This window comes from Chaetomium globosum, genomic scaffold, assembly GCF_000143365.1.
Source record: "Chaetomium globosum CBS 148.51 scaffold_7 genomic scaffold, whole genome shotgun sequence".
Taxonomy (NCBI): domain Eukaryota; kingdom Fungi; phylum Ascomycota; class Sordariomycetes; order Sordariales; family Chaetomiaceae; genus Chaetomium; species Chaetomium globosum.
The window spans coordinates 1,387,695-1,398,346 of NT_165982.1; the positions used below are offsets into that span (position 1 = coordinate 1,387,695).

Sequence of the window (10,652 nt, forward strand, 5' to 3'; positions counted from 1 at the left end):
TCCAGCTCAAGGTACCTACCTACGTACTCAAGAGATCGATGGGAGACCGTAAAACACAGGTTATTTATATCGGAGAAACCGAGTTGAAGCAGCCAGGAGAGTCTGGCCCAGAGGTTTTGAGCTTTCAAGAATGCCATCAGGACCGCGGGTTGCGTTTTGGGGTTATTAGTGGGATATACAAGTTGTTAACAACCCTAAGCTCAAGAGGAGCCGTCCAACTCCCATGAAGTCAACACCAAAGGGGCTCAATGCCAGGTCTAAGTTGTAGGAGGGCGGGGGGGGAGGGGGGGCGGCAAAAGGAAGCCGCTGTTGCAGCATCTAGCTTGACCTGGGTGTAGCGCTATCTTGACAAGTGGTAAAGTAGGATTGTCTCGCTTGAACTTCCTCATCGCCAGGCCAAATTGGGCCAGGGCCCCGCTCTGGACGGAATACTAGGCACCTCGGGATACTGGGTGATCATGGTTTCCTTGCATCTCACGTTTGGGATGGGAGACGGCATCACGATGTGAGATGCAGCTGTGCCACATAAACTTACCTAATCAGCTAGCTGCACTTGATCCCACGGCTTCATGAAGTTCAGTCTAATGCCACAGTCATGCTGGTGTCGATGGCTCAAATTACGCGGATAAAGTTTGCAATCGACAGAACAAAAGACAACCAGGGTAAGAAACACAGAGCAAAGATGGGGAACTGAGGAGTTTCCGAGAGCTATCCACCCTAGCCTAATCTGAGAAGCTACCATCTGCCTCTCCCCAGACCAAGGCCATCCGTGACCAGACCATCCATGTGATCCCCAATCCCACTCTCCAAAAAGAAAGCCCGATCAGTGCTCCGAAGTAAGTTTCCCCTCACCCAAACGCAAAGTCAGCGCCAGAACGCGAACACAACCTAGATCCAGTCCCAAGTGCCCTGGATAACGCCGAGGCTGAGGTCGGCGAGGGCCTGGAAGGCGGCCGGGCTGAAGTCGAGGTCGCCCGAGTTGCAGGCCTCGCAGCGGTCGACGACGGTGACGTCGACCGACTTGCCCGAGTAGGAGGCACGGATGCGGCGGCCGCAGAGCGGGTTGTTGTTGGGATTGCCGTTAGGGGTCGACGGGTCGAAGTCGGCGTGGCTCAGCGCCACCACGTAGTCGCCGTTGCCGTGGGTCTGGCCGCACGCGCCCAGGCCCGGGTTGTAGTAGGTGAAGCGGCCTGAGGCTTGGACGGCGCGCTTGTCGGCACCGGCGGCCGTGATGGCGTTGGTGCTGGAGATGGGGGTGGCCACGGTGGCGCCAATGAGGGTGGCCGTGGCGGCGAGAACGGAAGCAATGGTGGTGGCGAACATCTTGATTGTGTTCGAGGAGAAGATGGTGTGTTTTGTTTATGAAATTGGGCTTGGAGACAAGAAGATGATGGTATTCTTTGCTCGAAAGGAGGAGTTTGTTCGTGGTGAGGAAGAAGAAGTAGCATGGAAGTGGTCGAAGAGAAGGTAATATATAGGCAACATATCTTCAGTTCCGTCTCATACCTCGCCAGCATGTCGCTGTTGCGCTCACAAGTGAAAATTGCAGCCGCAGAATTCTCTTGCTCTCCTTATTGGGCTATCTCGCTATCACTTCCATACGAGCAAGTTCCTGTCTCCCATGACGCGTCAACATCACGCTAAACCTCTCCGTCCCATACCAAGGGAGTTCACATGTGCAGCAACGGCAAGCACGTTCCAGTCTCAAACAAGTGCTGGTTAGTAGATGTTTTCCACAAACACTAGAACAGCCCTCAAGGTCCCCTACTTTAACCACCAGGGAGGTTTCATTACTAACAGTAACCAGCCCTTTGACCTACCGAACCCTACACGGGCCATGAAGTGGCGCCTCTATTGGCCATCACCTTTTTACACACAGAACAAAGTTTTTCCGCTATTAAAGATGTGATCAAGGCACACCTGTTTGTGCTTCTTATTGTGTGCGTACTTCATCACGTTCCAAAGCATTCTGCAAGGACGATCATTCTGCCCTCTATGGTTGCACAACAATCGATGTTTGCTTCTTTCACATAGCCAACGGTCGGGCGGTTCAAGGTCGAGGAGCCTTTCGGGAACAGAGCATTCTTGACTGCTCCCAATTTATTTTAACTTCTCTGAGATGGATCAAAAGCAGTTGGTTGGAGAGGGGTTGCCCGGCTACCCACATAGATACATGCTGTAACCCCTTGGAGGTGGGTCGGTTAAGTTCCATTGTTTACTTTCTCCAAGCCATTTGGAGCGAAGTTACGATGGAGGCAATCAATCGACCGTGAATCATATGAGGAGTTCATTTCGAGACGCGGTATTGCCTAAATGGACCGACCAAAGTTCGGTAATAGGTCTTGGATGAGGGGTGAGGCTTGTCAGAGACATGTAGGTATGTACTTAGGAAATTGCTATAGCAGTCTGGTCCCGAGGTGAAGGGCGTCAAAAGATAGCTACCTCTAGGAAGGTTGCACCGTCAGTCCACCAGTTAGCGTCTGCGAATTTTGGCACCGGAGGTTAAATGTGCCCAGCAACCCAATGCCAAGAAAGGCACCAAATCCAGGCGGTTTTGTGTCTTTCGAGGCGCCTGAATACGAAATACGCTGGACCAACCACGTTTTGGAGTAAGGTACCTGAGTTGAGGAGTGGAGCCGAGCCTCGGGGGCTGAGCCCGAGTGTGACTCTCGCAAGTTCCCCCTCAGTCTCATCGTCCCGCCCCCTTCAATAGTTTCTTTGTCATCTTGCCTTTGGGAGATATTTGAGCAGGGACAAAAGGTAGGATTTCTCAACCTCCGAGAAAGAACACTGTGTCTCGCCATGCGGATCTCTTCGTCTCAACCCGATTGCGAGCGCGCGCCCTTGCTCACAAGTGCGCATGCCGCCCTCGGCGGCTTATCCGAAGAGGAACTTCGCGCGATGTCACCATGGCAGAGGGTGCGCGAAACGACCAAACGGAACTGGAGATACTTTCTCTTGGTAGGTCTAATCAACAGTACCCTTACTACAATCGCCCACCCATATGTACACGAGATATGGAATTATATCCACCCCCACGAGCACGCCATCCTGCACTCCGGGGAGCACATCCGCTGGACTCCCTGCGGCGCCAGGACCATCGCCGACCGCACCCTAGAATGCGCCAGCCTAACCGTCCCCATGGACCACTTCAACACGACCAACAATCTCCCCGACGACAAATCCTTCACCCTCCCCCTCGTCCGCCTGCGCAGCCGCAACCCCACCTCGGCCACACGCAACCTGCTGCTCAACCCGGGCGGGCCGGGCGGCTCGGGCACCGCCATCGTTCACCGCCGCGGCGCGCAGCTGGCCGACATCGTCGGCGACGGCTTCCACCTGATCGGCTTCGACCCGCGCGGCGTGAATGGCTCCACCCCGCGCGCCGCCTGCTACCCGACCGTCGACGACCGCCGCGCGCTGTCGGCGGTGCGCGCTAAAAGGGTCGTCCAGGACAGCGGCGAGCTGTGGGCGTGGACGCAGGGCTTTGTGCAGGCTTGTGCTGACACCATGGGCGACCATGGCCGCTACATCAATACCCCGCAGACTGCGGCCGATATGAATGCCATTCTGGATGCGGTCGGCCAGGAGGGGTTGTATTACTGGGGCTTTAGTTATGGCACCATTCTCGGCCAGACGTACGCCACTATGTTCCCGGACAGGGTGGAGAGGGTGATTGTGGATGGGGTTGCAAACCAGTTTGATTGGTATGAGGAGCTGCTGGATGCCGAGATGTTGACTGATACGGACCGGGTGCTTGAGGGGTTTATGGAGGAGTGTGTCAAGGCTGGGGAGGCTGATTGTGCGTTGGCGGAACTGGCAGGGACTAAAGAGGAGTTGTTGGAGTTGGTGTTGAAGGGGGTTGCTAAGCTGGAGGATGAGCCGGTCGGGGTATATGTCAATAACACTGCGTTCGGCGTGCTGGACTACTGGGCGATCTGGCAGAATGGCGTGTTTCCGGCACTGTATAAACCGGCGACCTGGAGGGACTTGGCAACTAATCTGGCTTTGTTGCTGCGTGGCAACGCTACGGCTGCGTTCCTGTCTTACGGCAGAGAGGAAGCTTGGGAAAGCTTGGGCGATGCGCTCAAGTTTGTCGGCCTCAATGACGGCACGTCAGGGCCTGGCAATTGGCCGGCGGACCGGGCTGAGCTGGTTGACCAGTTGCTCCCTTTCTTTAACCTGTCCCTCTTCACCGACATCCAGTACGACTACTACTTTTCCAAGCAGGCCTGGGCAATCCCGCATACGCACACCTTCGTCCCCAAGAAAAAGGTCAAAACGGCACATCCGCTATTACTGCTCTCAACAACATGGGATCCTGTTTGCCCCATGGTCTCCGCGAAAGGGGCGAATGAGGTGTTTGAGGGATCCCAGATCGTGGAGGTCAAGGGATATGGCCACTGCACAATGGCTCTACCCTCCTTGTGCGTCGCGCATCATGTGCGAAACTTTCTGTATGACGGCAAGCTCCCGGAGGGGCCTGTGCAATGCGAAGCAGACGGTAAACCGTACTTTTCGAAGCCCGAGGAAGTATCATCTTTAGCCCAGTTTCAGACTCTGGGAACAGAGGACAAACTGATTTGGCGGGCACAACAAGAACTGGCGCGAGACTCATGGCTTGGGCCTTGGAGAATGTAGCGGTGCTTCCAGTCCGGGTGCTGGCTGGGGTCAGGTTCCACCAGCACTCCTCACGACGATTTGTTAATTGCTCGCATATTGCGAAACTCTTCTTGAAAAAACGCAGATCAGAGACATATTCATAAAATGACAGAAACACGCCGATCTGGTGGTCGATAAATGTGGCGGCGCGGTCTCATACCACTTCTGTTTGTTGCAGACCCCTTGGACGGACCATTTTGTTCGCGTGCAGCGCGGGAATTAAAACCGTCTCTTCGTAAACGCCCACAAAGCAATGGATAAGCCGCTGAAACTGTGGGCCCTCAAGCGTCCACATGTATCAACGCTGCATCGGGGCCGTCAGCATGAAACTGCCGGGCCCTCTCCGGGCCTCGACATCGGGTTGAAGCTGACCAGCTCGGCCCGCCGTAAATATCCGAGGCTTGTAATGCGATTTGACCATCATACCACGTCAACGGCTTGTGGACCTTCAATTTTGGTCAACCCGGGTTTGGTCTTGGCCAAACTCGTCACGGATAATGAGCCGTGACATGAGAGTGAGATGTGCATCAGCAGCGGCCACGGCCTCGCTTTTCCCTTGAAGCGAGGCTTTGTATGCATTGATGAGAAAGATAGTGAACTTTTAGCACAGATGGAGAAAGAGAAACCAAGTATAAGTTTCCCGTATCCCGCCCGTGGAAAGCAAGATCATCAGACAGCTTCACAACAACAGCAACAAAACAAAGACATCTTAACACAACCTCAACTGCAAACCATTCCCTAAGCCCCACCGACCAGATACTTCATTAGTCAACATGCGTGCCACTGCTACCCTCTTGTTCGTTGCCGGCCTCGCCAGCACTGCCTTCGGCGCCGCCACCAAGATGTACGACGACGAGAACTGGTACGTAGCATGAACTCGGTGGAGTCATATTTCGCCCTGGCAACTTAACCTTGACTAACACCCCAACCAGCACCAACGAGGTCGACAAGAAGGTCTACAACGGCTTCTCGTCGGGTGATGCACCCCTGACGGACAACATCAAGGCCATCAAGGTCGACGCGATTACCGACACGTGGTTCGCCTACCAGGACAGCGATGGCGACAAATGCAAGGGCGACCTCCTCACCAAGCTCGAGGACGACAAGTGCATCACCGTCGCCGAGCTCGGCATTGGCTGCACTCGTCTGTGCAGCGGCGGCCTGGGCGGCGGCGACTGCGCCTCGACTACCGCTTAGGGCAAGCTGATGTTCTGTTTGTTGTTGGAGATTTTTATACAGCGAGTTAGGATATAGCGGGAGATAAATGGATAGAGTTTGAAGCTCGATGCTTGCCGTGCTGTTCTCTTATTTCTGTGACTGTGTATCTCGCTTTAATGCAAACTAGGAGAGAGAATCCGTGGATATCCCTCGAGGCAGAGATAACAGTCGATTGTGTTCCAGCGTGCAGCTTATAGCAGGGGACTCCCAAGACACCGCGATATGATCAGTACAAAACGAAGTATCTTTTGCTAACAATGGTATCGTAACACAAGAAATGAGACCCCAAGACGCCACCATCCCGTATCCATACATGTATGTACAACCAACAAAAGCCCCAAAACATCAACGCGCCCCCCCCGGCCCCCCAAAGTCAAACCGAAACCCCATATCCTGCGACGACTGACTCCCATGCGTCGTCACGATCCTCGCACTAACCGGCCTCGCCACCTGCGCAACCTCATACACATGCGGCGGCCCCGTCAGCGTCTTGGCCGAATCCGGCCTCTCCTCATCATCCCCACCCCTACTCTCAACCACACCGACCACCCCACCCCCAACAACCGTACTACTACTATTATTACTCGGCCGTCCTCACGCTCTTCCCCCCCAGCGAATGATGATGATGATGCCCACCACCACCACCAACAACACCCTCCTCCCCACTATACCCGTACCCACCCGCACCAGCGTGGTACCCGCCGGCTGTGTACTGCATGAAATCGACGCTCATGCGCCCCGAGGGCAGCGTGCCGTCGAGGAAGCGACTGCTGCCGCTGGCGCGCGTCGTGCCCTCCCAGTCGTGGAACGTGTCGAGCAGGCTGTCGAGGAAGCGCTTGCGGGAGGGGGGCTGGGAGGGGCCGTTGGACGGGCGGGAGCGTGCGTGGGGGGAAAGGCGGTGCTTTTCGTGGGGGTGGAGTTGGTTGTGGGGGTGGTGGTGGTGGTGGTGGGCGAGGGCGGTAGGTCTTTTCGTTGTGGACGAAGAGCATGCGGAAGGAGACGAGGCAGGAGATTATGTAGGCTGGGGAAGGGGTTAGTTACCTATGGTGTTTGAGGGAGGAGGTGGGGTTGGGTTCAGGGGTCTGGGGAGGTCTTACCCATGATGAACTCGATCGAAAGCCAGAACCATGCCCAGGCAATGTTTTGGGTTTGGGAACCGTCGGTGGCGACTTTGCCCGTGTGGATGGTCCCGCGGATGATGGTCACAGCGACGGTGATTAATGTCAGGGAGAAGATGGCGCCGAGAATCAGCTTCTTCCGCATTGTGAGGCGGACTTTCCAGAGAATGACAATCGGAAGGCAGAGGACTAGCGCTGTTAGTTGCGTGTATCCGCTTCTTGGGAGTGAGATGCTTACTGAGTAGGTCCGACGCCGCGTCAATGGTGCAGTAGGCAACCATGTAGGCCCATTGCCGCGCGGTCTCCCCGTTTGCGGTGCATTGGAAAAAGATAACGTCGAGGGAGCTCAACATGCACTTGTACTCAATGAGAGCAATGCTGATGGCATAGGATGCTAGGGTTACAAACGCCACGAACCACCAAAACATGATGTACTTGGGTATTTGGCGGCCGAGGCGGTGAAAGAAGAGGAGGAAGCTCAGCTTAACGGCGTGGACTCCCGTGATGCTGAGAATTCCTTGAATGAAAATGCCGTGGAGAGCTTTGGGCACGTCCTCGGGGAAGGTCGACGGCATAGGGATCGCGCGGTTGGAGACATCCTCGAGCATGTACACATAATGCAGCCGTAGTTGGGCGACACAGGCTGCGGCTAGCTGGATGCCAAGTGCCGCCATCATTATCCAGTCCTCGGGCAGCAGACGGCGGAAGCATATCCACCGGATGTATGAGCGTGCACAAAAGCCGAGGAAGCAGAGTGCAAAGCCAACCCATATGACAGCCTGTGGTACCATGTTAGAAATAGATGGTTCGCTTGGGCCCGCCTGATTTCGGTCAACTCACCTCCATGGCCTCCACCGGCATTAGATGCCCGGTGGTGCGAAGAAGTTGGTCTTCGGACGGTGACACAGACATGATGATGTTGGAGGCTCAGATGCCGAGTGAAAACACCAAAAGATGGCCGGCAGTCGAGGAAGGACGGACACAAGCGTGTCCCGGCAGAGCGAATGCGGTAGACTTTGTAGCTGGGGTTGGAGGATGGTGAGGCGTTGCCAAACTCGCCACGGGCGAGCAGATTCTCAAACTCTCATCCTGCCGTCGGGCGGGCCAGTAACATAACATTTTGGTGGACTTGAAACATGCCATGGAGCCAAAAGCGAAGTGCCTGCCTAGGTGAAGGCACAGCTTGGTGTGCCGCTCAAGCTGAATGTGCGTTGAGTGGCTGGAGGAGATGGGGGGAGCGGAAAATAGCTGGCGGATGCGGCACAGCGGATGCGCAGCTGGGAGCGAAACCACCAACCAACCCAGTTCGGGATGCCAAGCAGTAGAATGTCACCACTTGCTGTGAGCAGAAACGGTGTCATGGTGCGCTTGCGTCAATCAAGAAATCCGAAAACTGTGGGGGCTGTGCGGCTAGCTGGGGCTACGTGAATTGTGTGTTCGGGTTGGGGCATGTTGGGCTATTACTTAGGGCTTTTGCTATTCGGGCACTCATACTTTGGCTATTGGGCACTCACCCCCTAGATCATTGGGAAAGGGTTAGGGTTATATATGGTCCCACCGTATCAATCGAGGGTTTACATGACCCACCATTGCATTCCATTCACCATGGTCCCCAACTCTCCTACTGATGTGTTGGAATATCTACGCCAGAGTTACGTCCTCGCAGGGGGATGTGACGGAGGGCAGGGGGGGATCCACCGCTGGGGCAGTCGTCACGTGGTCCTGGACCTCGGGGATGACAACCCCGGCTGCAGAATCTGCGCCCCCCTCATTTCCAGATAGAAGAACATGATCCAACTGAACCACGGATGTAGCACGTCCCTCCAGAGAGAAGGGATTTGCCCTGTGTTTCTAACGTTATCGCGATACCTGGTATTCCCTACACTGATCAGTGGTTAACTATACCACTGTTAGACAGCTCCCGCCACAGATCAGCAAGGTTTCCAGAAGAGACGGAATTGTCGGAGAGGTTCTACCGGAGTAGTGACTTCTTCCACAAAACCGTGCTAAGGAGTCTTCTCGAGACTTTCACTTGGACTTAGGACACAGTGGAGGAACACGAGAGGCTCAATCCTACAGTTCGGACTCAGGACGCACTGAAGGAACGTCCATCACGCATTTCCCGCTCGCCAAGATCCTCGCGAGCTGCTGGCAACCGCCGCAAAACCAAACGTCAAATCCACTTTCCAAAGAGGCAACAATGCCTCAGACAACATCGTCACTAGAGGAACTGGACACGGGCTCGTCAACGCCAGGGAACAGCCAAACTGGAGGGAACCCGCTTACACCGCCCAATTCCCCCAGCACCTCCTGTCCGTCGTGGATCACTCCACATGGGGAGACCTCGCGGCCATCGACGAGATCGAGGAGCCCACGCCCAAGCAGATGAACTCCCACATCTATTTCCTCATGGAAATTTTCTGGGCCTCTACGAGCTACACAGGACGAAAGCTCTGGGGCGCATTCAAGGACGAATTCGACGAATGGACCGTCCAACGATGGGACATGGTTCCCGACCGTACCCGAAAGCACCTCCGCGCCTTCCTGAGCACCAACGGCGTGTATGTCGACAACACCAACATCCCCCTGCCCGCAAAGTTCGAAGCCATTGCCAAGAGAACGACTTTCCGCGCCTGGACCAGCGACGAGATCAACTCTGCGAGGGAGAACAGTACAGCGTTCTGGAAGAGACTGGAAGACCCCAAGTTCGTTGAGGATATCCAGGAACTTCTCCCGTGGACGCCGACGATCCCGGCAATCCCGGCGGCCCCAACGACCATCCCGACACAACCACAGGTGCCCCTGACCACGCCGGCACTCCCCCTGGCAACCCCGGCCCCTCAGCGACTCCCACAAACAACCCCGGCACCGAGACAACAGGACCCCATTCCCCAGATGGCACCGGCACGTGAAGCAGATTGGGAGACAACTCCGGAGGTCAAACAAGACCCCCAGACCTGGCCCCGCCCCCCCGAGGAACTGTACTACGCACCACGAGGGAACCCTAGACACCTCGCAGATTTGGCCGAGATGTACAACGATGACATGAAGTACGGCGGCGGGGACTACGACGTCCTCGACGTCAAAATCGCAATTTTCCGAGATGCTTGCAATCGAATCGGAGTCCCGAGATGGCAAGCCAGCGACGCTTTTCCCACCATGCTCAAGGATCGAGCACTGCAATACTACTACAACTGGCTTTGCAGCGGCCCCCGGGACTACGATGCCATGGTAGCCAAGATCAGAGGATACTTCGAGAACGAAGAGCAGCAGCACCGGTACCTGACAGCATGGCGCGACGCCAGATTAATCAACATGCAGGCCGAGCACCCCGACAAGTCCAAATCCGAGTGCCTGGAACTTCTGATCAACAGGCTTGCCCTGATTCAACGCGCAGTACCGGCAATTGGCCAGACAGAGGATACACTGCGCATGCAACTCTTGAACGCATGCCGTGGTGTTGCCGAGGCCAGGATGGCCCTCTTCAACCCGGCGCCAACCTTCGAAGGCGTCCGCAACCAGCTGCAAGCGGCGATTGGAATCACCACCGAAAATCCCGGACCTCAACAGTTCAACACCGACGCCACTGACTCGGAGACGTTCTGGACGGACAGGACGTACAGAGGATCCGGCAGAGAATCTAGATTTGGTCGC

At 55.6% G+C, this 10,652-nt stretch overlaps 5 protein-coding genes across 5 annotated transcripts in view; 3 read left to right on the forward strand and 2 right to left on the reverse strand.

Annotated features, from left to right (window-relative positions):
- Positions 1-888: 888 nt before the first annotated feature.
- On the reverse strand, positions 889-1,323 carry CHGG_10035 (uncharacterized protein; the record flags this gene model as incomplete). Its single annotated transcript, XM_001227961.1, has 1 exon — positions 889-1,323. The coding sequence occupies one exon, from the start codon at positions 1,321-1,323 to the stop codon at positions 889-891; it is 435 nt and encodes a 144-aa protein (XP_001227962.1).
- A 1,479-nt stretch (positions 1,324-2,802) lies between these two features.
- CHGG_10036 (uncharacterized protein) lies at positions 2,803-4,641 on the forward strand (the record flags this gene model as incomplete). Its single annotated transcript, XM_001227962.1, has 2 exons — positions 2,803-2,961; positions 3,043-4,641. The coding sequence occupies 2 exons, from the start codon at positions 2,803-2,805 to the stop codon at positions 4,639-4,641; spliced, it is 1,758 nt and encodes a 585-aa protein (XP_001227963.1).
- A 794-nt stretch (positions 4,642-5,435) lies between these two features.
- CHGG_10037 (uncharacterized protein) lies at positions 5,436-5,859 on the forward strand (the record flags this gene model as incomplete). The annotated part of the gene is made up of 2 exons (XM_001227963.1): positions 5,436-5,524; positions 5,595-5,859. The coding sequence occupies 2 exons, from the start codon at positions 5,436-5,438 to the stop codon at positions 5,857-5,859; spliced, it is 354 nt and encodes a 117-aa protein (XP_001227964.1).
- Positions 5,860-6,954: 1,095 nt separating this feature from the next.
- On the reverse strand, positions 6,955-7,910 carry CHGG_10038 (uncharacterized protein; the record flags this gene model as incomplete). The annotated part of the gene is made up of 3 exons (XM_001227964.1): positions 6,955-7,187; positions 7,237-7,651; positions 7,839-7,910. 3 exons carry the CDS (start codon positions 7,908-7,910, stop codon positions 6,955-6,957), a joined length of 720 nt encoding a protein of 239 aa, XP_001227965.1.
- Positions 7,911-8,603: 693 nt separating this feature from the next.
- Positions 8,604-10,652, forward strand: part of CHGG_10039 (uncharacterized protein) — a gene marked incomplete at both ends in the record, with an annotated part of 4,226 nt that continues 2,177 nt past the window's right edge. Inside the window, 2 exons of the mRNA XM_001227965.1 lie at positions 8,604-8,629; positions 9,254-10,615. Of these exons, the coding sequence (XP_001227966.1) occupies positions 8,604-8,629; positions 9,254-10,615 (1,388 nt within the window). The remainder of the gene's footprint in view (positions 8,630-9,253; positions 10,616-10,652) is intronic.